The sequence below is a fragment of the Chironomus tepperi genome, unplaced genomic scaffold, assembly GCF_022539635.2.
Source record: "Chironomus tepperi strain 1889 unplaced genomic scaffold, CSIRO-AGI_Ctep_v1 contig_298, whole genome shotgun sequence".
Taxonomy (NCBI): Eukaryota; Metazoa; Arthropoda; class Insecta; order Diptera; family Chironomidae; genus Chironomus; species Chironomus tepperi.
The window spans coordinates 1696972-1724928 of NW_027226420.1; the positions used below are offsets into that span (position 1 = coordinate 1696972).

General features: G+C 31.0%; 2 protein-coding genes across 5 annotated transcripts; one reads left to right on the forward strand and one right to left on the reverse strand.

Moving 5' to 3' along the window:
- Positions 1-329: 329 nt before the first annotated feature.
- LOC139092366 (uncharacterized) lies at positions 330-27889 on the forward strand. Of its 4 annotated transcripts, none has more exons than XM_070642717.1 (7): positions 330-549; positions 15975-17678; positions 17743-18063; positions 24054-24505; positions 24563-24793; positions 24858-25092; positions 25166-27889. In XM_070642717.1, exons 2-7 carry the CDS (start codon positions 16075-16077, stop codon positions 25221-25223), a joined length of 2901 nt encoding a protein of 966 aa, XP_070498818.1. In that variant the 5' UTR covers positions 330-549; positions 15975-16074; the 3' UTR covers positions 25224-27889. The 4 variants fall into 4 exon arrangements, with proteins under 4 accessions (XP_070498818.1, XP_070498820.1, XP_070498819.1 ...); XM_070642719.1 differs by lacking the exon at positions 330-549 and adding an exon at positions 750-786; XM_070642718.1 differs by lacking the exon at positions 330-549 and adding an exon at positions 3057-3251.
- LOC139092324 (dentin sialophosphoprotein-like) lies at positions 3931-5316 on the reverse strand. The gene has a single exon (XM_070642673.1). The coding sequence runs from the start codon at positions 5314-5316 to the stop codon at positions 3931-3933; it is 1386 nt and encodes a 461-aa protein (XP_070498774.1).
- Positions 27890-27957: the final 68 nt, after the last annotated feature.

Consider the following 27957-nt stretch of genomic DNA (forward strand, 5'->3'; position numbering starts at 1 on the left):
GAAATAGCAGGTGATGTGTTCGGCAGCATGACTGTTAATCGACATAAATTTCTAATCATTATGAAATCAACTCTCATTGCTGATTGTGAATCACAAACAATCGGCTAATTAGTCATCAAAATGCAAAAATCCAAGTCATGCAAATATTCAAATTCATCATGTCAGTTGGAAAAAGCTTTTTTGAAAAGCTTACAGATAGAAAATTGAGAATGAATTTTCCAGTGAGAATCGACATTCCAGAAAAGGAAAATTTTCTCGTCCTCTCTTCCTTATAAAAATATTGCGAATTATCTTTTCTATATATTTGTGATCTGACTGTTATAGGAAACGGACCATTGTGAGATAAAGTGATGTGATACATGAACTATTTAAGACAATTTATATAAGATGATTGTGAAAATTGTGCATAAAGGACTTAAAATTAAAGACAATGGAGATTAATAGTGAGAGTGACTGTTAATTAAACATTAAGTGACTGATTACAATCGCAATATAACACAGATTGATGTAACGGATAAGACCCAAAAAATAATAATATTTGTTTGTGAAGTAAGTTGTTGGTGTAAGGATCAAGTCTCTAATTATAATTGTTGGAAAACTTCTTCATTACTGTAAATACATTTAAGTTGAGCTTTTTCTTATTCATGTACACATTAATCAAAGGAAGTACAGGAAAGAAATGTTCTCTAAGGGCAATGAGTAGGAAGACGGAAAAGGCATTATGAGAAATAGCAAAAAATTTAAATGTTGAGAAGTTTTATCTTTAAAATTTGTGATGGGAAAAAGGTAATCAGTCCTTTTCTGTCATTAATGATTATCCTTCATATCAAACTTTTTTTAGTTCCTCGTTCGATGAAGATGTAATCTTATTTTCCTACCTTTGGATTAACTTGTGATTTACGGCATTCTATATTTAGATCCTTAAACTTGTGCATCATAATTTTTATTGATTTTTATCTTAATATTCCTGTATTATATAAAACAAATCAGCATAAAAATCATCCAAAAAGACGATAAACTTATCAATGAACAGCCAGGCAAACATTTACAATTCATCACGATTTCAATTTTGAATGAATCTATGCAGAATACACATTTATGTTTGCGTAATAAATCTAAGGATGAGATAATAATACTCATATATCGTCTACCTACCTACCATCACATATTTCTATTTGATTAAATTGTGAAGATAAATTTTTATGAATATTTTGTGTGTTGATCTAGGACGGCGCATATTGAGGATGATGTTTTTGACAGATTTTTCGATTTTGAAGGCTTAACGGTTTTCAAAAATTTAAATGAACTGAACTGAGTTTAAATTTTTGAATTATTGAACAAATGGGTGATTCTCTGGATAAGTCAAATTCGTCTAATTCGTGTCTCAAAAACTACAAAATTTGCTTCATAGAAAAACATTACTTTAACTTATTAAACAAATTAACTAATTGTTAATTTCGTTAAAATATTGAATATAATATCTTAATCTGTCTTTATTTTGTATTATTAGTCTATTATTCCTGCAAAAACATAAAATCAAAAAATGAATTTTCTCACGGATTAGGAAAAAAGTTTCTCGGAATCACTAAAATTTTAATTTTTCTCTTTAATTAAGGATTTTTGTAGCGTTTAAAGAGCAACAAATGATAGTTTTAGGTGTAATACACTCGAAATATCAACTCAACCATAGTGACAAGTAGAATAAAGTGCAAAAAATTCATGTTGAAAGTCGGAATTTGATATTTTGATTCCGAGAAACCGGCATAAAAATTGAAATATTTAATTAAATAAAGCATGACGGTAAAAAATAATTGTACATAAATAAAGATCTGCACAAATCCCGTAAGTGTATATAAAGAATGGAGCTATAAAATTGCCAGATTATGAGAAAAATTAATTCAAAGTCGAAAATTTTGAAAAAATTTATCCAAAGAAACACCCAAATATTGTCATTTTGATCGTTAAACGACTTTCAAAATTTCAAATGTTTAACGGTTTTCAAAATTTCAAATGTTTAACGGATTTTAAAAATTCAAATAAACTGAACTAAGTTGAAGTTTCTGAATTACTGAACAAATTTTGTCATTTTGACACTAACGGGTTTTAAAATTTCAAATGAACTGAACAAAGTTGAATATTATGAATTACTGAACAAACATCGTCATTAAATTTTTAAGACCAGATTCGGAAAAAGTTTACGGAAGCTAAATTCCTAAATTTAGACTCATTCAAGACATCCATTCTGTCATTCTTAGTACTTAGGCGAAATTAAAAATTCTCTATTCAACAATCGAACCTTTTTATTACTCAGATAAAATTGAATTTCACGTCCAAATCCTCAATCAAAATATTCTTGGAATATGTATCTTTTTATTCGAGCACCAAAATATTTTATTAAGGACACAGAATGACAATCTCCAAATTCAAGCAAACATCCAGACTATGAAAATGAATTGAATCACAGAACATTCATTCAGAAAACATAAATGAGATCTTACCAGTTGATTAATTCATCTCTTAAAATAACAGCAAGCACAATTGAAAAAGTCTTCATGTTCAATGAAATGTGTCATTCTGTAAAATTCGATTCCAAAATTGTTTTATCATCAATTTTTCATCAGTTTTGTTGTGAATGAATGTGAAATTATTGTGGGATGGAATGACATATACCAAACCAAGAATCACATACATGTCATAAACTCCTTGTAAAATGAGAAAATAATCCCAAATGTAGAGTAAGAACAAAAATTCAATATTGTGAAGGTCATGTGAGCATTGTATGCAATTGAATCAGTTAGTTGATTTCCCACTAGGACTTCACTTGCAGGAAATATGAGAATAAAAGTTGCATTCCATTCCAAAATTTTGCTCAGTCCTTCCAATATTCCTGTTCCTATGCAGTCAGTTGAGCATAAAATATTTTTTTTTAGTTTTTAATCGCATGTGCTTCTGACTAGTTCAGTTCCTACACACCTGTAATTATATTATTCCTACATTTTCCCTTTCAATCCTATCAATAATCAAGTTAATGTGTAGTTGTTGGTGAAAAGTGAAAGCAGGCATAGCACAGCATTTTTTATAGCGTGCAGAATGATTTAATGTCCTATAAAGGCAAAAAAAAAAGAAGTTAATTCCGATTGTGAAATCTCATATGAATATAATTTATGATCCAAAGGAATATCAAAGTAAGGAATCATGGATGTAGTGACATGTAGGCTGTAGATTAGATTCGCGGTTATCGAAAACGAAAGGTAGGACTTGAAAAAAGGGTTAAGACTGAATACTGATTCATTGTAAATATTAATGATATTGATTTTCGATGTATGTGTACCTGCCAGGACTTAAATAAGTGCTTTTTAAACAAATTTGAGTCAATTGGGAATAAAAAAGGGGAAAAATTTATTGATTTTGAGGCCCGCATGTTCGTTCCGAAAAATATTTCATGTTACGGACATGATTGCATGATTTTTAATATTTTTTTTATAACATTTACCTAGTAAATAAAATGTGGATAAATTCTTGTGGATTTACACGGCTGTCTGCATTTTATTGTGCAGCAAAATTAATTATTTTGGGAGTCTTTTGTGCTAATTCCTTGATTTTCCGGCTGCCCCAAATATTTTTTGATGAAATTCATTCCTTAATAGGCTTTATTTTCTATTTTATCAATTTTACTACAAAATATAACAATCCACGAGTAACTCAATGATACTGCATATAAACATGCTTACTAATTCATAAAATTGAGGCGCTATGACAAAAATAACATAATATAAAAAATAAAGGCGCCATTAGATAAACAAAATATAATAAAATAATTAAAAAAATATATATAAGATGAAACTTGATATCGTCCAAACGAGAACTGGAAGCTGAAAATAAACCTGATTAGTATAATTTCATTCAGAAATTCTTATAATAAACTTACCATTAATATCCGCCGAATGAGATGAGATTTGAGAACTTTGCCTTAGTTTTGGGCTTCTTCTGTTGCTGCTTTTTAGACTTTGACTTGGGTTTCTCACGTACTACATAGCCATGAATGAACGGTTCTAAGTTGATCTTCATTGGAATTTCAGACTCAATTGGCTTTTCCGATTTCAATACCTTATGCCCGGTTTCGGTCTTGGAAGTCGATGAGGCTTGTTGAGACTGTTCATCCTTGGAAGGTGACTCATTTATTGAGAGATCTTTTCGGACTGGATCAATCGTTTGACTAGAATCTTCTGATTCAATCATATCGCACAAACCTGGTGCTTCTGTATTGGTTCCTTCATTACTGACACCTTCACCTTGAGGACATCCATCTGACAGCAATGACATGTCTGATTTTGATGCTATTGTTTCAGCAAATGATTTATTATGCTCTTCAGTACATTCGACAGGTTCTTCATCAAATGATTCAGCATGTTCTTCAGAACATTCACTTCCTTGACAAGATTCAGAGCATTGAGTCTTCTGTTGTTCATTCTGATCTTTAACTTCTGATTCCATAGCTTGATCATCTTCTTGACTTGACTCATTATTCTTTTTGAATGAATCTTCTGGATTAAATACAGAACATTGATTTTGCTCTTGTTGACTCAAAGCTTCCTTTTTTGAATCCATAAAATCATCCTCCATAGATTGCTCAGCTTCCTGACTTGACTCGTAATTCTCTTCAAATGAATCTTCATCATCCGATTCCTCATCAATAACTTGTGACTGCTGATAATATGGAGTATGCTGATATTGGAAGAGATTTTCAGACTCATCGTATTCATCGTCCTCAAACTGTGTATCCGACTCATATTGGTCTGGTCGATAGAGATATTCATTCCAGTCGACTTCAAATTCCTCAGATTCATATTCGTCAGACAATTCAATGTATTGGTCATTTGGAATGCCATTTCGTTCCAATGTTGAATGCAAGCTCTGGATGTAAATATTAATTTTATCAATGTCTTGAAAGAAATTTTGTTCCTTCACTTCCCAATCTTCTTTTGCTTGACGAAATTGCATCTTCGTTCGATAATGTTTCTTATTATTGGCCAATTTGAAAGACTTGATCTGCCTAACTTGATTATCAATAGTATCAATTTGATTCTTGCATTGTCGTTGAACTTGATCATGTTTTATAGTTAAAATTTGATACGATGCTTCTCTTACTTTAAGAGTTTTGAGTTTCATTCCTAGTTCCCACTTCAACTTGTCTAGTTTTTCACGAAGTGTTTTTATTTCTTGATCTCGAACACCTATATTGTGGCTTTCAACAATTGCTGCCAGTTCTCGTATTGTAGAATCATTGATTCTTTGAAGTTCTTGTTGACTTGTCATTTTATTGAAGACTGTATCAACAACACATCTGGTTAGATTGATAAATAAAAAGTTTTTGATATTCAAAAGTGAAAATTTTTGTAAAAGTTTACTGCGATTGAATTTTTATTTTGAATTTTCATTTTAAGACTTTTTGCTGATGTTTGACCGCTACAGCGAATGTTTCGGAAAATTAATATTTCCACAAATGAGTCCATATCTGCGCCATAATTTATTTAAAACTGAATTGTTGCAAAAATGCTTTTGAAAATTAAAGAAAATTATTCCAGCGATGATTAATATCCATTATTTATGTTAATTATTAAGGGTAAAGGTAGGAAACAGCAAAAATCAATGTTGAAAAAAGTAAAATAATACAGCTAAAGTTACTTTAATAAATCAAGACATTGTTGACTGTAAAGGAAGAAGAAAAATAAAAAAATTAAAATTCATGACTTTTGTGAATACACAAATGCCGTCTCGTCAATTGAATGAGAAATGAAAAATAATGAATCCGCAGTTGTTGCTGCAGCTATAGCACAAGCAATCTCATTTATGAGACAACGAGGGAAAAATGTGTATATTTTTCACGCAATTAATCACGAATGGTAAAAAGCACTCAAGGAATTTTTCTCCTACCTATTTCTTATGCTGTATGTTCCTATTCAGAATGACAAAAACAAAAATGAGGGATTCGGATAGGCATTCTTGGATGTTAAGGACTGTTGTGTAATTCTTATGGAATGTTGAATGTGTGTTTTCATAAACAGAGATTAAAATAATACATTAAATGCTTCTTTACTTGATCCTTGTAATGGCATTATAGATTCTGTAGTGCAATACACAAAATTGTGAAAAGAGCAGTTCCATTTACTTTGCGTTAGACATAGAATTGAGAGAAAAAAATATGAATTTAATTATTTAAATGAGCTTCTCATCCCAGTGCTGAATAATGATGATGTTCTGAAATTGACAGCAGCGTTGTAATGAAGATTCTTGGCTGGATCTGACAATACATTAGCTTTAAACTGTTTGCGGTATGGTATAAATGCAGTATTAACTAAATATTCACTATTCATCACTTAATGTTTACTTCCTTTGTTTACATTCCTTGAAGTTCAAATTTTGAACTTTGCATAAATTTAAATTAAATTTTGACCGTTAAAGCTTCTTCATTAAAATCAGTGATATTAAAGCACTCCAGCAGGTCTTAGACATTGAATGAACAACACTGATTGATATCAGCATGAGAAATAAATTGTCATAGCAATGAAATTCAATTACCATTTGTAAAATGCTGTCAAATATCTCATTAAAGGTGCCAAGTTTTGCATCATAAATTTTATTGATTTATGAGCACAAAAAGAACTTAATAATTTTCTAATGGTAACATAAATGATACCTTATAATCGGATTTGTGCAATTATTTTATATGAAATTCAATTTTTGCTATCATGCATCAACAGCACAGTAATGCTCTTTGTGGGAAACAGGAGATGAAAAAGTTAATAATTTTTATAAATTTAGAAAATAATGCAATGTGCTGATATTAATGCAAACTGGAGCTTAACTTCTATAATTAAAAGCAAACAAAAGGTGCTTTTAGCACTCACCATGAACAATGTGCTGCAAAAAAAATTAAATTATTTCTTTTTTGTGCCCTTTAAGCATTTCTTAATTGAAACCGTAAACTTCCTCTTTACGAATGACGATATAGACTTGTGCATGTACATTTCATGTGATTCTAAAATTAATTTTAAATCCTTATTTAATTCAATAAAATGGAATGAAAATATTCAGATCACATTGTTTGGTAAATGAACATTCTTTTTGCTTCTATGGAACATCTGTAGATGAAGCAATAATATTTTTTCTATTGGCTTTTTTTGTTATTGTGGATCTTTTGTCTATATTGACATTTATGACAATTAAAGCTGGTATTTTAAATCAACAAAAATTTCTCAGAATTTTTATTGGATGTGATTAAAACATTTCTATTCGTGACATCATTTGCTGTACACACGAGTAAAATTGTACCAAGAAGTGTCTCTTGTGAGTTATGATAAACAATTCTGAATGCCTGCAACGTAAAAAGACATACAAATGGAGAGGGAATTAACGTATTATCTTGAATATAAGCATGCATATTTGAGTATTTAGTAGAATTTTAAGCAGATTCTAGGTTTTGTTGGATTAGGATGAAGGCATTTAGAAATTTACCAAATTTTGAGGTTATTATTCTCAGAAAATTGCAGTTTAAGCAGTTTTGAGGTTTAAAATCAATTCAACTATCTGATGTTCCATCCTTAGTCATTTATCCTTGATCTTCTATGTTCTTGATGAAGCCAACAGTGTCTTAATAGCGTTGTTTTCTTATCTTCAAGTCCAGAAAAAATTATTTTCATATTTGTTTACATTTTTACGTGAAATTTCCTTTTTTTAAGCTTTTTTAATCTTAAATGATCTTATAGAATTGTTGGATGCCATTTAGCTCCAACAAAGTAGTTCAATGGTATCAAAACTCATTAAATAGTTTAAAAATTAATAAAGATAATTTTTTAGCCACACAAATTTGTTTACAAACTAATATGAAAAAGTGCGGGAAAATTCAAATTCATTAAAAAATAACGTCTCTTCCTTTCACTTCCTTTCACTACCTTATAATTGGATTAAACATCATACAATTTAAATGAATTTTAATAGAAAATGTTTTACCATACCTTTAATGTGTTTAAAATTGTCAGTGTCAATATCTTTAAAACGAGATTATACTCGATCCTAATGCTGTTAAACAAGCCTGCCATCGTCAGTAGAAACAATACAATGAAATTTCGCATATCTACAACAGATGAATCAACAAAAAACCACGAAAATTAATGAGAACAGCTCGAACATAATGCGTAGATGGGATACGTGATTATACGGTGTTAATTGAGTTTCCAAAACATAGTTCTATTGAAGCATTAAATTCTCCAAATTGATATAAACGCAAATAATTAGACGTAGGATGGGATGTGTGAATAAAATTGCACATCCGACCGCATTATAGCGAGAAAATTTAATTGATTTATTAGGTTTACATGAAGACTTGACAAATTTTTGGTGACTTGACCTATCCATACATACATATAAATTTTTTAATGTCCACTTTTATTTTTTTTTTGTTGTTGCCTTGACAACCTGACCACGCAAAAGTAATACACAATATGGGGTTGGTGGAGTGGGAGGAAGGGAATAATTTTTATAAACAATATTCTCACCGAAATTATTTGTTGGCAATATTTGTTGCTTTGACAATGCCTTGCTATAATCCTTCCAGTGCTTCACTTCCATTTGTTTTCCATTCCAAAGCTTTCAGCTGCTGAGAATATAAACATTTCTCGTGGCTGGATATGAATTTCATTTGTTAAGAGGACATAGATGTAGAAATGGGAATGAAAAAAAAGGTTGCTGGATCATAAAAATTTCATGTCTTGATTAAACCTTTTTTCTATTCTATTCTGTTTGAAACCACTCGTGATGCAATACAGTTTATGCTTGCACAGGTACACAGCATGAAGTAAAAAGTGCTAAATGAAGTCTCACATGAGGGTTTTTTTGCAGACAATGGATGAAAAAACAGCAGTTCTTTTGTGCCTATTTCCACAAACATATTATTAATAGTTGAAGTACTTTCGTTCCTCTTTTTATTTAAATGGTGAAAATTCTGTTTTGTGTGCTTCCTCATGCATAAGAAATGATTGTTTAACTGCTCAACATACTGGATAATGTGATGTTAAAGATAGAATGGATGTGTATGTGTTACTATAGACGATATTTGCATATATAAAGGAACATTAAATTCAAATGTTGATTTTACTCAACCTGCAGGCATAAACACACAATTCCTTTTTGATACTGTTAAGGAACAAAGTGAAACAAAAAAACATGAAAATGTTTATGAGTGGTGACATAAAAACATAAGTAGGAAAATATAAAAATTGTGTGTTGGAACTCTTATTTAAATGAGTGAGTGCTTGAATAAATAATAACTGTGACTTACAGCCACTAAACCAATTATGCTTACTCAAATAAACAAAGTTAAATGAGTTTAATCATGAAAGTCATGAATACTTTAATGATTTTAATCTGACCTGATTATTTCCTCATTCCGGTGCTAATTTATGTCAATAATACTGTGTAGATTAATTTCAATATTTATCTTTCTGAACTTCAATCGTACCAAATGTTGAGTAAACAGATGAAATCATCCGATCTTTTTGAATTTGATTGAATAAGTGATGTCAATCAGGTGTTTGGGTTTGTTTGTTCTTATTCTGTTGATTTTGAATATTCAAATCTAACCCTAGACTTAATTTAATTGAAATTAAAATTTTTTCAATGTTTTGACAGCAAAAATGCCGGAAAAATCGGTTACAAAAATTCAAATTTTTGAAAACCGGTAAATTTCAAATATTTTTTAGACGTTAATTTTAAAATTTTTGGAAAATACTGTTTGATTCCTTTGAATTTCAGCCTTCAAAATTCAATACTTCCTGAAAAAGTAAATAAATTGATTTAAAATTTTCATGTTCAACCTACAGTAAGCCTTATTTATTTGCCATTAGAAATATGTTATTTATTTCTCCTTGTCATCATTATTGTTATTTGGTTCCTTTCAGTTCCATTTAATAAAAGCAAATGACAATTTATCAAAACCTAGACATTATAATGTGAATCTACGCCTTAATTTTCTAGGAATTTGGCAAAGAAATATTCAATTGAGGACAGTTTTTGCTTTTCATTAAAATATTTTGAGTATTAAGCAGAGATAGCAGCTTGTGGCAATTCCAACAAAATTTTGAGAAATAAATGAATTCCTGAGTAAATTTTATAGAAAGACTTTGAAGGAGGAATGAAGTCTGTATTTTCCAAGGACATAAATTCACAATGTTTATGATAAGGAATGGAAATTATTCTGTGATTTATGATGAGTGGGTAGCAAGTGGGAAGAGCTTAACTTCTAAGGTGATCCTAGATTCATCCTTAAAGCTTTGATGATCAATTTTGACCGTTAAAAATACTTTCAAAATGCTCAAAATCCAAATCTTTGTTTACATTCTGAATTTTCTTTTTGTTTTCAAAATTTAACCTTCCTGGATATAAATGCTAGTCATTTTATTGATCTTCTGTTACTATACAGCTCAAAATTATGAACTGAACATCTTATGAACTTGAAAAATGTCCAAAAAGTACTGAAATTTGCAATTTTCAGAAATTTTGTAAAGTATTAATATAAACAGGCCTAAAAACCCTGTTTATTGATAGACGTCATTCATGTACGACCCTTAAAAAAACTCTTCCATCACAACAAGATTAAACATTCAAAGTTCTTAATACCTTATAAACCCTTATAAAGAAAAAACATTGCATATCATACGGATATCGATAATATGTATGTTTTGCGTGCTAAAACTTCATTCACATGAGGCACTTGTTCATCGATCAATTCCTTTCAGCTGTAAAAAAAAGCGATTGATGTGAGGTGAAAGGGAGGGTGGGTCTATGGTGTGCATACATGTCGTCAAGGTTGAAAAACAAGTGTAATAAATTTATACTGTGTAATTTCAATTTTCCTCGAAAATTTATGATGAAAATGGTTGCTTGACTTTTCACACTTGCTATTTCCAGGCTGTCATGTGTTTATAGTGTACGTAAATATTATTAAAACTAATAAATCATAAATTTTTTGGTGTCATTTCATGTCAAAAGAAAGTTAATTTTCAACACATTCGATTCCATTTCACTGACGGTATTTTTTTTTTTTGTGTATATCCTCAAGTCAAGGCTTCCTTTATAGAATTCCATCCATTTTTTAACCTTTTTTTTTTCTCATCCAAACCCCTCCAAATGTGTACACAAGAAACTTCTTTTTCAATTCTTTAATGTTGACTTAAATTTCGGAACTTCCCAATGTTGGGGAAAGCTTACAAAAATGCCACTTTTACTATTTTTGTGGACTCCATAAGCTGCTTTCACTGAAAATCTCTCTTTGTGATTGCTGTGCTGAACATATTAAATATTTTATAAAAATAAAATAATGATGGGAATTTATCAAAAAATTGTACCTGATAAGTAGCATGAAGACAGGTTGAAGAGATTTATTTTTGGGATGGAAATTTAAATTCTCATCGCTTCATTTCCTTCCTTTTCTCTTTCTTCTCTCGTGACAAATTTTTGCTTGTAAAGTCAATAAGTGGGTGAACATGATGAAAAGACAAGCTTACTTTGATTGAAAGTGCATGTTAGTAAGGGATGGGAAGTGAATGTAAATGAATGTGACATGGAAAATGAGGTCGTGTAAAAAACTGATTGTCATTGTCAAGAACTGAACTTTGAATGTTGATTTGAACTTTAACGGTTTTCTGAAATTAGAAATCAAACGATTTTTAAAAATTTTAATCTTGACGATTTCTCAAAATTTGAAATTTGTCAATCGACTAAGATTTGAACTTCAACGGTTTTTCAAAATTTAAACTTCAACGATTTTTTAAAATTTGAACTTGAACAGTCTTACAAAATTTGAACTTGAATGTTTTTTTGAATTTTGAACTTTAACGGTTTTTTTAACATTTAAAGCTGCTGTTTAAATTTTTATAATTTTTACAGCATTTTACATCACGATCATCTCCTTTTTCACAATTTCTATTAATAAATATCCGATAAACTCAAAATCCAATCAAGTCACGAAAACGCTGTCTGATTTTTATGTGAAGCATATCCAGTATCATAAATTGGAATCAATTTTCAGCTCAATTGATTTTTAAAAATTCGATTAAAAAAAAGTCTTTAAACGAATGAATATTAAAGTCATAATTGTGAAGTTTGTTGACTAAGCACTCAAGTGCTGTTTACATTTCTATCCCACCTAGACATTCTCTCGTATCATGACACAAAACATTATGTGGGTTGGCCTGAGACACGTTAAAGATCTTAAAATATAAATTTTCGAAGAATCATTAATGGATGGAGAGCTTTTTGTTACTTTACTTTGGGTAACTTCATGCTGAATTAATTTTTTGTTCTCTCGGTTGAGTGACATACCGTAAGTCCCAATAGTACGATGTAAGCTTCACAAACAGTGACATAGTCACTTACACGATTCAGCACTAAGAAAATTGAAAATTGAAAATTCAATTTTTCATAGCTTGCTATCTGCTTATAACAATCGATTTTTCACTTCCATATCATATTATTATGTCTATTAAGGCACAAAAAGGCATAAATCAATTAAAATAAAAAATTGATGTTAAGCACTTTTTCATGCTGCACATCAAGATATGAAAAATTATATTGAAAATATAAAGTTAAAAAGGCTTGCATGCGAAATGGAAATTTAATTCCCACGACGATTTAATTTCAATTCCCAATAATGTCATGTGCTTGTCGTCTTCTTTCATAGGAATAAAAACACAACATTCCAATGCACAAAAGGTAGAATTTTATGTCTGTTATTTAAAGTATGATTTACTTCCCTCAATGAACTTTTTGTATTTTTTCTCTCCATCCATGTCTCATGTTTTTCAATGAAAAACTTGCGTGTGTAAATGAATGCACGTGAATGAAAATGGAAATATTGTTGCGTTGGAGTTTTTCTTTTTTGCTTGGGAATTTTGGGGGAGATGCAATTGTGATGTGTGGATTGTTTACTGAATTCAAATTTTTGAAAACCGTTTTAATTCAAATGTTACAAACCGTTAAAATTCGAATTTTAGAGAACCGTAAAATTCAAAATTTTTGAGAAACAAAAAAATCAAAATTTTGAAAACAGTTAAAAATTCAAATTTTTGAAAACCGTTAAAATTTGAATTTCAAAAAACCGTTAAAATTTCAAAAATTTTTAAATCGTTATTTCCAATTTTTTGATAGACGTCACTTTTAAATATCTCCACCATGATTTACACGATTTTTAAATTATCATTGTATTCCTTAAACTTCCATTTCCTCCCCCCACTTACCTGTAAGACATTCGTGAATTAAAGCATTGAAGGATATAAAGTAATTGGAATGACTATAACCTAATTGAGTAGTAAAAATTCTTTATTTCTCGTTCTACTTTGTTCTCTATTCAGTTCCTTTTAGAACAGCATTTAATCAAATTACATTCAGGACGTCCCAGTTTTTTCAATCCCTACTTCCAATTTTTTCCCTCCTGCACAAAACTTTATTGATAAAAAACTTTTTGAAATACCATAAAACTGTTTTTTGTTCATGACTCTATCTTGTGGAAGGAAGAATCTATGGACATTCAGGAAGAAAAAGTTTTTCCAAGGCCAAGCGCATGAACATAAAATTTTCATTACATATTCACGACTACATATTAATTTAATTATTTTTATTGTCAGCAATTCCTTTAGACAAGACATTTTTCGCATACATAAGAGCATGTATGTGGCACACAAAATTAAGTATCTATAAGAGGTTTAGTTTCATTGATATAATATAAAGATATAAATTAAAATTGTTATCAGATACTGTGCAGGAAAAGTTTTACGGCAGGTTTGAAGTCAAGAAGAGCATTTAAGGTTAACCTCAAAATCATTAACTTTTAAAGGCATAAGAGTTTTTGTTAAAATTCATGATGAACCATTGAATTAAACTAAGAATCCTAATGTCTATCATAATTGGGAATAATGGTCTTGAAAGGTTAATTAATAATGATTATGAGAATCGATTGGCTATGATGTTCGGTATTTAATTTTGAGGTTAGGGCGGGGAAGAGGTGTGCACCTATGATGTATGTTTTGATACCCCGAGCGATTCGGTTAACTTATTCAAAATCCGGAGTCAGACCGACGCGAACCTGACTTAGACGTCAGTCGGCCTGGTGCCGAGGTGACTCTGAATGATGCTGGATTTCTTCAAACCGGGAAATTCGTGAAAATGGCTTATTTGGCTGTCTACCATCGAAATTCGTAGTTTGACACCCTGAAATTTTCGAAAAGTTAAACAATTTTTGTAACGGTTTTAAAAAAATTAAAACTTTCCAAAACTCTGAATTTGCTTGAATTTCAAAAATTTGGTCAAAATCTAGTCGCTTTTTTTTACTAAAAATTTACTGTTTAAAGGTTGCAGGAAGTATAATAATGATCCTTTAAAGACATTTTATGCAAATTATTCCCAATAATATTAAAAACTTTTTGTTGCCAGCATAATATAACTTGACTCACAAGAGAGAAAAGCATTCAATCAGAAAGAATGAATATATACGGTTCCATTTTTTGACATCATCAACTTTGTCAGTTCTATCTTTATCTTCATCACAGATATGACAATAACGTAGAATAAAAAGAAAAACATAAAGAAGCTTAAATGAAGGATTTTTTTGCACAAATTATGTTTTTATGGCCTACATGTTGTTCCTTAAATTGACGAAGCATGGAAAATAAACAGAAATTTATGGTGCAAGTTTACAGCTATTAGATGCGGGAATATGCTACACAATTAGAAATTGTTTTCAGCAGTGCTGAATTATTTTTATGTCTCTTTTTAAAAACTTTTTCTATTCGTCTACAGAATTCTTCAATTTTCATCATCATTATTGTGCTTGAAGCATTAAATAGACGTCGACTGCTTTAACAAATTCAATTCAAAAGCTTTAAAAACTACTCTGTGGTGTCTCTTTAATATAGAAAGACGAGTCTTTTTGCCTTCAAGTTACTAATCAGCAATCTTCAATTGCATGAAATGAGTTTTGAGTAGCATCTTAGGAACGAAAGCTCTCTTTGAAGTAAAGTAATTGAAAATGGTTTACTTTGTTTGTGAAAAAAAAAAAGTTTAATAATGAAACGATTTGATGCTTTCAATTTCATTATTTTTGTGATGAAAATCATTTGCTTCATACTTATTTTTAGCATATTTTACTAACAAGGACGTAGGAGTATACTAATGAATTTCAATTTTTGTGAGCGACGTGCTTATTTTGTATTCATAAGAATTTTAAATTCAATTCAAAAGAGTGTAAAAATATTATTAGTAGGCTTTGAAAATATTTTTTATTTTTTAGAAAATTCTTATTTTTTGAAGGTTTTTCGAGCGAAAATCTTATTTTTTGTCGTCAAATTGGTTGAAAACAGTCGTTGCTTTATACATGAACAGTTCCTAAACAGTCCCAATTATCTTGGAAGAGAAAAATGAATTCAAATCTGAAATTTCGAAAATTTCAATTTTCATTTTTGAAAAAGTTTATTATTCTGTAACGTAACTTGAGATTCTCAAGTTTAGAACAGTCCTTTAAAGACATAATCAAACTCACACTTGCAAATGCGATTGAGATCAGACATTCCAACTACTAATAAGAGTGGTTAAAAAGATTCTTAATCCAAAAAACTAGATAATTTTGTCTCAAACTCATAGCGATACTTAAATAATACTTGCACGTAATATTAAAAGCATAATTATGTCTTATACTTAAGGGAATCCATTTCCAACATGACACTTCTATTACATATCTACTGTGAGACATTTTATCATTAATTGCTTTGCTTTTAAAATAATGGAAAAGAAAGCTTCTTTTTATGAAAATTGAACTGCAGTCGTAAAAAAGATATGGATATGATGAGATTTATAGATGAAAATTTATGTCTGATAAGCGAGCAATTTGAATAATGAAAATTCCTTTTTTATCTTCTCATTGACAGATACTGAATCGTAAAACATTATTTGCATGGCTGATCAACAATCACATCAACAGTCTATTGAGTTTGATTTTATTTTTTCGTCATTTGTTGATTTTATCACATGGAAAAAGGAGATTCAAGTAGTGAAGATCAATATGAACGGGTATATTATTCACCCTATTCAGAACACCAATATTGTACAGCAATACGTTCAATAGATACAGTAAGATCATTACATCAAACGGTTGTATCATTACGTTCAGCACTTGATGAATCGCGTCAAGAAATTGAAAAATTAAAGAAGCAAATCTTAATTAATAGCGAGATACAAGATGCACGACAATGTAATCATCCGATAAATTTATCACAACAAATTGATTATAAAGCACTAGGTGAAAAAGTGTCAGAATTAGAAAAGATTTATTATAAAGCACATCCAAAAGGCCATTTATCACAAGAGGATTTAGATATAGATACTGACTTATTATCAGATGAGAATAAGGCAACAACCAGTGAAACATTAAATAAAGGACGAAAAGGTGATGGTTTTAAGAAAACAATCTCATTAGTGCCTGATATAACAATTTCAACACAAAATTTAAACGACTCCAATATAATATCAACAGGTGGAAATACAAATAATCAGATGGCGTCTCGTATTGATGTTAAAATTAAAGTGTCATCAAATATAAACGTTTCTGATAATCATGATACATCGACAGATGCCTCATCTGAGACATCATCCGATACGCCCAAACAGAAATCAAATATAGACAATAAGGATGATGTTGACGACGTCGAGGCTGATGAGAATGAAAGTGTTAAAGATGAAAAGGATGCTGAGCCGTCAAACGTAACCAAGCGTGAAAATCCAAAAGTTGAAGTTGAAATGTATGAAGATAGTAATACCAATACATTTAATGTTGATGCCAAAAATTTAAAGATTAAAGTAACATCCGAAGATAGCATTAATGTTCGTAAGTCTATTGAGCGTATCAGTGTTCAACAAAGCTCTACCGAGTATTTAAATTTAAGTATTGATGACTTATCTGAGGGCGATAATTCCGTCTTTACAGAAGGTGCCACAACACCAATTGAACAACGACTCCAACAGGTGGAAGAAATTGGATCGGATAATGAAGGCGTAGATGAGACAGGTGAATTGCCTCGAGAAGAACGTGAGGAACCGGATGATATACCCGAAGAAGTTGATGATATTGAGTTAATATTTTCATCTGATGATAATAAGGACATGATACAAGAAGATCTCGTTTCATTGTCAGAATATGAGCCATGGCAGGAGCCTGGAGGCACTGGAACTCCAGTACTTACGAGATTCTCAACAATCACTTCAGACGATGCGGATAGAGAAGCATATTATGAAAAGAAAAAAGCTCTACGAGCAGCAAGAGTTCAAGCAAGAGAAAGCCTTAAGGATAAGAGTTTGGAAAGTGCTGATTCATTAAGTTTTGATAATACAAACCAAAATGTGGATTATAAGTTATCAAGTTTCGAAAAAGAATCCAGCATAGATGATCCAATTTCACGAGATAATAGCATAGATACATTAACAAGACCGACAACAGCGAGAAAGGGCGGTGCTAATAAGAAATGGACAAATGTGAATGTACTCATTGAAACGGATATATCTAAAATTGGTATTGGAGATGATAATACACTTGATATGAGAAGACGCAATACATGCCCTAATCCACCTATTTACAGGTAAATTCAATATTTATGTTGTGCATTATTAAGCTATCCATAAAATATGTCATTTAATTCGCAGACCATTGGGATATTCACAAAATCGTTCATCATTTAGAAATTCAGTAGCAGCCAAATATCCACGCTCAATACGTAATAATTATCCATTATCAACAACGACAAATTTATTATCTAAGGACAGAGATGGCACAAATGCAGCATCAAAAAATGGTGATTTGAAATGTAATTCATTTGCACAGACAGATATATCATCATTATCACATCAATGGCGCTCAGAAACACAACTAATTGGAACCGACTACTGTCTCGGTGGATATACATTACCATCAAAATATAATTCGCCTAAAGCTAACAGCAATCGAAGTGGGAAAAGCTCACTAAGGTAAGAATTTTGTACGAAATAAATATCAATGCTTACTTGGTGGCCTTATTATTGGTTCTATTTGGAAGACCTTGTAAATCATCGTTTGCTATTCCATCTATATCTACATCAGTGGTGGAAAACCTGTGTTCCACGGCACCACAATGATCTAGATTTGAAAAAAATGTTCAAAATGGGAAAATATTCACTATCTCTTTATCATCACTTTCTGATACAATATGAAAGATTCTTGTTTCGTCTAGCAAGTCTCCAAATATCTAAGCATAAATCGATGTCTAACTCGAAAAAATTTAATTTGAATCTTCAATGATGATTGTTTACATTTTTGACACCAAATTTGAGTGATAAAAATTTCATGTTTCCTTTTGGATATTTAACTCATTTCTACTGTTTAATCCTTTAAATATATATAAAGTTTGTCACTATGTGTAATAATAGTCATGTTAATTAGTTTAAATGAGAGAAAAGTCGACGTAAAAAAATGATTTTTTTCGAGTTTTTGATGTTAAATAAGTCATGAGTACACACGAGTACAAACGTGAAATAGGCATAAATTTAAAGGACTAACATACATTTACCTATAAAATCTTTCTGGAACGTCCAAATCCTCCCAGTGAAGAGAATTTTCACTTTGAAATTTAATGAATTTTTCAAAATTTTCCATACAAAAATTTACGTGCGTAAATTTTTTCGATAAACTTTAACAAAAATTTTGCGAAAAAACATATTTATGCTTAATGTATCGACATAATATTTCGAGGACTAAATCAAAAGTCCATTTTTAATGTATTAAAGTCGATATGCATCCTTAAATCAGTAGAAACTTTTGCTTCCCTAAAGTGTCAACCCGAATTTGTGCACAGTCAACTTTTGAACAATTTTTTGAAATCTAGATCATTGTGGGCACGCTAATGCCGAAAAATGTCATGAACCGTATATCATGTAAGGTTTTGGTCGAGGCTTATATCTAAAGTGTGCCGCATGAATTGAAAGGTTGCCTAGCACTGATCTACATCTACATACATGATGGTAACGAAGTCGCTCTCGTTATGTGTACTCATTTATGCCGTGTATGTGCTTAAAATGATGAAAAAAGTTTATTCGTTACTTTGTGCGGTGAAAAAAACAAAACAAAAATTTGGGTCAAAGCCTTTTTTTTTTTAAATCCCTTCCATCACAAAAGCTTTACATATGATTTTGTACACAACATGTGAATTAAACTTCAAACATTTAATGCTTTCATAAGAAAAAGGCAGGCAAGGGTGGCAAATGATATACACATGCGAGCAATAAAGACGCAGTTGACTTTTCATTGAGGCATTTAAGGATGTTGCGTGGGGAATTGACATTATTTTTTTTTTTCTTTTGAAAATTGTGTTAGCATGATGCATATGCTTAAAGTTTGTTATGTTATTATAGAGAATTATTTGTGGATGGTTGTTGTTTAAGTTTAATGGTGGTCTGGTGAACGTCTATGGTTTAAACTGTTATTAGCCGTGAATTGCGTGAATCAGGGGGAAAGTCAGACTTTATTTGAGACAGGATAAGGACTTGTATCAGGAACAAAGTTCCATAAAGAACCTCACAGTCACTTTTTTTGACAAAATGTTCTTTCATCCAATTCCTTTATTTCAAAAAGAAACGCAAAAGCCAGATGAAAAGCTCACGCTGTTTATATTCATTCGAATTTACTTATTTATTTTAATTTTGCATATTTCCAAAGAGTAGATTTCCTCGGAGCTTTTTTCGATAATAATGAATATGACTTTATTCTTAACTTTTTATCTTTATATAAAGTTGATCCAATATTCATAATGGCATAGAATTTTTACATCATTCTTGTAGTCTTCATTCACAAATAGATTCTTGTTCCTCATTTAATTTTTATCGTACAAGAGACAAGCAAATGAAATCACGAAAAAAACATAAAAATTGAAAGCAATTCCAATGTAAAAAAAATTGTGTTTAAGAATAATCAAGTGTCAACATTTCAAGCAACTTTTATAATTAAGAGTGAATAAGGGAAGGAATTAAGTGTCAAGTGCTCAATTAGCAATGTTGAACATGTTCATCGAAAATTCTATTTCTGGATTTCTAGAGAAAATGTCAATCTAAAGTTTTCAATTAGAAAGTTTGTTCATTTATTATTGTCTGGGGTCATTTTTATGAAGGTGGTTAGTGCGCAATGTATGTGACTCATCAAGATTATAGCCAGAAACCATTCAATGTTCAAAAAAAAAATTAACGGAAGTTCAAAATTCAAAAAGAAAGTTCAAATTTTGAATTTCGCAAATTTTTGCGGGAATTTTTTAGTTTAAAATGTGAAAAATTCAGTTTAGTGCAATAAAGTCGAAAAATAAAGGAACAGGAAAGTTTAAAGATGTTCCGTTCAGTACAAGAGTAAATTCCTGAACGCAGATATCATGAATTTCAACAAACTGACAATCTACGCAACACAATAGATCGAAATTGAACAAAATAAGTTTACTGGATCTTTTAAAATTTCTAATTTTTCAATTGACGTCATTTCCTTGTATTCCCATTATAAATTTCTTTGATCTTACCTCAAGCAACGTTTCTTTTCATCCAATAAGCATCGATATAAATAGATAATGACACATTTTCCCGCGAAATTTCTCCATTTCCGATCTGTCAATACATAAAAGAAGTTAATCGATTTATGAAGAATGTGAAACACATCTCATTGTACAAACAGCCTTATTCTTTAGAATTTGAAAACCTATATAAATTTCATCCGACAGCTATCGATTTAAAGCATGAAAAATGAGATCAGAAAATGTTTCCTACTTCCTTCATTCATTGTATGTTTACTGTACATTGAATGGATTTGGAAAAAGGCAGTTTATTTATATTGCGACTTCATAAAAAGAGTGTGTCTTTGTACTGTACATTCCATTACTTTGAGTTTTATGAGCTTTCTTTTCCTTCTTGCCACTTCCTTCCCTAAATAATGAAAAACTTTATCCTTAATTCTTACAATATTAGTTAGCGTGCAATGCAAAGTTCGTTATTTTGTTTTGAAAGCGTCAATCTACAATCTTAAAAGCAATATGTCTTCTTCCTTTATGTCTTTACTGTTTTATTGTCCTTCGAGCTTCTTAATTGCCTCATTGAATACCTAATTTTCTATTGCGATAAAGGCGTGAATGATAAAAAGACAAAGTAATTTCATTTAATAAATTATCAAAAGAATATTTAAGTGAGCGATGTGCTTAATGTGTCAAAAATATCTTTAGGCGCATTCCTCATAAGAACTTCGAAATAAAAGAGTTTTGTTCAGGGTAGTGGCATTGATGTCGAGCAATGAAGAAGCTACTGTTTGATCTATGTTGAACTACAGTATAGAACCCAATACACAAGACAGATCAAGTAGGCGGATTTTCATGAATCTGAGTCTAAACCAGCGCAACTGTCACATGACTTGCAAGGAGGATTAGACTAGTCATGTGGACTAGCATGTCATGCGACAGTGACAACAACAGCACTTAATGCGTCTTAGCTAATTCCAAAACAACAACACTGAATTCATTAGAATTTCGGCACATTATCTTCTAATCATGATCACGGCACCAAATAAAAATTAATGTTTTTGATGTCTTGACATCAAAACAAGAAGCTACTTCATTTCAACCCAATATGCGTTGTTAAAATTTGTCATTGACATTCGACTTTTTCCGGTCAATACTTTCGATTATTATGATAGCAATTTGGTCTGTGAACAGTTTTTGAAGGAAGTGAAGCAATTTGCTGCTTTTATGCCATCATTAAGCTTATTGATATTACCATTAATGTGGGATAATTTATGGCTTTAATAATGTATTGCTGATGTCGCAAAAAACAGGCACTGATGACAGAAACTTTAATTTTATTGATTAAAAACTTTCGTTCCTTTTAAAGCTACAGGACTAATTTTATGCGCATGTGTTTCCATCAATTCTGAAAGGATTTTTCATTAAATTAAGTGTTGCTTCATATCTGATGGATATCGATATCAATGAACAAATATAATTGATCTTTGATCTAAAAATAAGCTTTTCCTTTCCTAGAAGCTTAACTCCAATGAAAAGTATCATGCTTTTTATGGAAATTCTATTTCTGTATCCATCCATCAATTATTTATGACTTTACAATTTTTGAGTATTTTCATTAATTATTCAGCAATTGATGAATTTCCTTAATTTGAATATTAAGTAATTGGATGTCTGTCTTCAATTATTTGTCTCCGACTGGCCGACCAGCCAATCTGGCTGTAAATTTTATTACAAAGATTAAGTTCAAACTTTTTAATGACATTACCAAACTTTGTCCAAAATCAACTTAATATGATTAAGCTTTTATATCTCTTCTGACTATTCCCATTGTTTGCTTCGTCACTTCCGAATTTGGCAAACAATCTTGTCCTATATCTTCATTTCATCCTTTAATACACATAAGGAATCAAAGTAATACGAAGAAAGCTATTGTCATTACCAAATTTGAATATGAATGGGCATGTATGTACCCTTATCATCAACATCTAGCATAGATTATTTTCTAGAGGAATTCTAATTTACTGCACATACATGATCCTTATCACCTTGGTTGACTCTTGTTGTTGGGGTAGCCACAATTATGCTCATTTCTCACATAAATTAATTAAAATCTATTCATGAGATTCTTGTAGAGATTTTTGGGGATTGTCCACAAATGATGTAAATGGAAAATTTGATTATTTACCCCGGGACAGAAGGGGAAACTAGAGTTCCTGCCCATCCCATCTTCCACGTTCTTCAATTCGTAAGGTATTTCTACCACAATAATGCCAAAACCCCTAGGTTCCACAAAAATTTCATTATTTGCCCCGGGCGTCAAGGGAGGACCTCTATGTCGATCAGCATTCAAAAGTAAATCTTCCTTAGTATCAGACGTCACTCAAGAATGACCACAAACTTGACAAAATCGAATTCAAAAAGTATGAGTTCCGACATCACCCCAACCCCACGCCACCCTTAAAAGACAATGCAAGAATAACCCTCGCTAAATATTCAGCAGACGACTTTAGTCACATCATCATAAAATTGATATTTATGATACTTGAGTATTCTTTTGGGAAACCCGTACAATCAAGAAGCAAATAAATCTCGTCCATAACGATCAATGATATGACAATGTACATCATACAATGGCAACAAACTCTCAACTTATGGATGGGATGTGACCTTATGTTATGATTGATTTTTATGCTATACATAATTATTTTAATTTATTGATATAATGTGATTTAAGTCTTCTGTAATGGAAATAACACAAAAAAATCCCATTGTCTGCCATTTTGATTTTACTTTCCCTCCCTCATTCCTATCAAGTTCTTATTGACGTAATCGATAACTCAGACTGACTTTATTATTGATTTGATTAAGTTGCGATAGAAATAGCAAAGCATCTCCCATTAATCTTGAGGAGGGATTTTTCTGCATCAAGGAATAACAGAAGATTATTATTTTAATACTTTACATAAGCACAAAGTAAATCTGAGTACTTAAATGTTATGTCGAGGATGATGATGATTCGTGAGAAAAAAAGTTTTGCATTTATTGTTTTGTAGGAACTTTGACGTAGATGCTATAATTATAGGGAATAAGAGGAAGTTTGTTTCAGGAGTGTAGTAAGGGTTTTCACAGTTTAAGACAAAATCAACAGCTGCTTCGTTAAATTGACAAATTAACGGTCAAATGAAATTCAAAAAATTTTAACGGTCAAAAAATATTTGAATTTTTTCAAAGAGAATTTTTCAAAATTCTCGACAATTTTCTTTTTGACATTCTTGAGTCAATTCTTCTTCTTGTCCCATTCCTATCTTTTAGCATTGTTTAAAAGCAAAACTTTACTGCTGAAGCTCCAAAACAAATTTTAATCTTCCTCTTTTGAATGCGACCGAAATGAAATTTTCAATTTATTTTGTTTGTCTTCTATTTTTATATCTATCATAGGCTTTCGGAAAAGACACAAGAGGCACGACGAATACTATTAAGCGATATAAATTTTACAAGTATGGTGCCCGAGCTTTCACGTTCAGCAGATCATTTGTGTCAACAAAAAATCAACGAGGAGAACGACGAGGATACGGAATATTTTAAAGGAAATTTGCTTAAAACACCAGATTATTCAGGACGTGGTGTAACGCCGAGTACACCTGGAGTCTCGCAATGGACAGTTAATGAAAGCACAACACAGACTGAAGGATTTTGGCATAATCGGAACGATTCATTTGATTCAAGTAAAAGTTACTCATTAAGATCAGGCCATCAATCATCAAACATGTTAAATAAGCATCAACGTTCACGGAGTGTTCCATCATTTCGCTGTGCAATATGCAAGCAGACTCACAACACATTAAAACCATCGGAGAGCATGCACTACACAAAAACAGTAACATTCCGAGGTAAGTAATTAAAATTTAATTAACTTAACTTCCTAATGCTATCCCATGTCTATACAGAGCCTCTCCAAAAGTCCCGTGGCTCATTGCCAGATTTAAGGCACGATTGTCATTGTTCGAGACGTTGTGGCAGCAAAATATCACAACTTTATCGCATGCACGAATCAAGTGGATCTACAGAAAGTCTTTTGGAGGAGGCTGATGAATATATGCGACATTGTGCCGACGATATCGGCGACTCTAATAAAAAACAAAATAGACTGTGTTCGGATGTTGCGGAAGTACATCGTGGTATGTAGATTGATATTCTTGACACATGACATGGAATTTGATAAGCATCAAAAATTTTCATTAGATTGCCATCAATCAAGACACGCAATGCCTTTTCTGCCAAAATCTCCAAAATGCTTAAAGACAGGACAGGATGCGAAAGTGATTGCGAAGGGTGGTCGTATTGTTGTGGGTAAGATACGTTATATCGGGCATATTGCAAATGACGAGAATGAAGACGAAATTTATGTCGGATTGGAGTTGTCGCATGCTCAAGGTGACTCTGATGGATCTTTCAATGGAAGAAGATTCTTTGAATGGTGAGTAATTGTTCATCACTTGAGGCATGAAAAAAAAGGCATGAATTATTAAATTATCTCACAAATTTTACAGTGAATCTAATTATGGGCTTTTTGTGCCCTTTAAAAAAGTCATCATGGCGTGGAATTAAAGCTCAACCTTTTTACATAAAAAACTAGTATACATCTTGATGATAAAAAATATGGAAAATTTGTGGACTGATTTTGATCTCTAATTTCTCATTGTCATTATCTCTCATTTTATGCTGCGACATAATAGAAGTATCGACGAAGTAAATGGAACTATTTTTTAAAAAAAAGCATTTTGCTCCAATAATGTAATGTTAATGATAATAGTAAAAATGGAGATATATTTCTAGACAGCATATCAGATATACATGCAGGGGTGTATCAAGAGTATTATTATGGGATGGAAGGTGATGAATTTTCAGGTTAGGGATGGTTAGAAGTGAGTCATGGGTATGATCTGGATGTTCGAGTATGTCCTTTTCGAGGGGTAGTTGGGGAAGGTTAGTTATGTGGCTAACAATAGAGTCGAATGGAGAGTATTTTGTAATAACCTAGATCGGAGAATGGTGCCGGTAGGTAAGTATACTTCCCGAGCGAAAAACAAGTTTAAATTGTTATGATCGCTAAAGTTATCAACACAAGTCGAGTGTCTTGTACGATCTAGAAGTTAATGATATTATTGCAGTTAAGAGGAGCCTTTCCGGACGGAAAAATTTAATAAAACAGAATAACTAACAAAAAATATCAATTATTACTAACAAATATCCAATAAACTCCAGTTCACGATGGGAATTGAACCCATTACCCATATGTAGACAATCAAAGTTCGACTACATCTTAACCATTCGACCACAGAACAAGTTATCTCAAACTGGCAGATTTGCCTCCATATGAATCTACCCCCTTAATTCTACTGTGTATACTTCATCAATCAATCCTTGGATACACCCCTGGATACAAATAATATAGCAAATTCACTAGATGGATGGTTTTGTAATTTGATTTATCAAAGAAAATCTGTAAGCTAAATGATGAAAAAAATTCATTAAGTTAAATTAAATATACCATACGTGTAGCTTCATGGCCTTGATTTTAGATTAAATTGATTTCTTAGTATCAAGTAACAAAGTGAAAATCGTTTACGTTCTATTTCATTTGTTTCCACAGTGAAAATGTGAAGACATGATAAGAATAAGAATGTTAGCTGATAATGTTACAATCAATTCAATCAAATTTTATTGAAATGTTATGTTTTTGTGGAAATTGAAGGATTTACACTCAGCTATGGAAAGTTTTCGACACAATAAAAAAGACATACAAATGTATTTTCCCTTCTATATTTACGGTCCTGAAAAAAGAATATGAAGAAATAGAAGGAAGCTTTAAAAGTGATTCAAAAGCTCTTATTTTTTATGATGAATAGGAAGAAGTATGCTTACGTAAACACAATAACATCTGCTTGACAGGATATATTTATAGAGAAAACAAGACAGCTAAATGATATTAAAAAAGTTTATCCTTGAGGCTTAGGACCATCCAATCAAAATTATAATATTCAGACTATTCACAATTTATAAGCTTCAACTACTTCATATTTTAGGAATGGAAATTCATTTGAATTATAAATTCAGTGTCTCTAAATTTAATGAACACTCTTCAGTTCTTAAGTGAGACTTGATTGACGTCAGTTAGCAGTCTAGATCTGAATTTTGTGAATCTAATCAACAAAAGAAGGAATTTTGAATATTTTAATATTCCATGCTGTTATAACGGTCATTTGTAATTCAAATTTTACATAGTTGCAAACCCCTTTCTTATAAAATGTCAATCAAATTTTGAATTTCGAATAATAAACACGGAAAATTTAATAATTAACTGGATAGAGTCATATTACTCCAGGAACCAGCAACTACACAGTGAGAACAGTCCTAAGCAAGCTTTAATGTAGTTCAGTACATAAATTCTACCTGTAATTCATCATAGAATTCGATGTATTTTCATCTGAAACTTTAGACATGATTCCTTACATCACCAAAGCAAATAAAGCTATTACAGTCTGTAACTCACCTTGGCAACAATGTATTTGTCACTCGGAAAGCCCTTTCGAATCAAGCCAGACGTTTGAATCAAGGAAGTAATGAAAATTCCTCAATGACAAATGTTAAAGTTTTGCTGAAATATTTATAGAGATGAAGCTTTACATTTTAAAGCAAAAGGAAATCCATAACAACAAGCATTTTCACAAAGAACAGTTACATACCTAGTAAATGGAAGTAAGTGACGATTAAACTCATAAATCCTCTAGTAAGCTTTCGACTCTTTATTGACAGAGCTTCTTTCATGATAAGTAAGACATATTTTTATACAACTTCATTTTATAATTCCATAATATGTAAACAGATCCTTCTAGTCATCACGTATTCATATTTTATAGATAATAATATGTAAAAGAGATTAAAAAAATATTATAAAAACTGTATCTGTTGATCTCTATGCATGCTCTGCAACAAAATATAGAGTATTATAAAATCTGTTGATATAAATGTTTTGGTATAGGATGATGAGCAGCATGTACTAAATCATGTTGTGATCCATTAAGTCTAATAATATTGAAATTGGGTAATCCAAATGCCCTCTGGAACTAATCAAAATGTGGAAATACTAAATAAAAAATATTATGGACTAAAATAAATATCTAAATCACTGGTTTATAAAATAAATAAAGATATTTAGTGGAAAGGTCGGACGAATAAGGCAAAAAGATAATATTGTTCTATGTAAATTAAGATTTAATCGATAATAAAAGAAGAGAATCTGTAGAAGATGAAAGAAAATGTTTTGATTTTATTATTCTTT

Bases quoted from the DNA above. Each gene is read 5' to 3' on its own strand.
- LOC139092324 (XM_070642673.1), bottom strand. From the start codon at position 5,316: ATGACAAGTCAACAAGAACTTCAAAGAATCAATGATTCTACAATACGA.
- LOC139092366 (XM_070642717.1), top strand. From the start codon at position 16,075: ATGGAAAAAGGAGATTCAAGTAGTGAAGATCAATATGAACGGGTATAT. The intron at 18,064-24,053 runs GTAAGAATTTTG...TATCTATCATAG, and splicing joins AGTGGGAAAAGCTCACTAAG to GCTTTCGGAAAAGACACAAG. The intron at 24,794-24,857 runs GTATGTAGATTG...AATTTTCATTAG, and splicing joins TGTTGCGGAAGTACATCGTG to ATTGCCATCAATCAAGACAC.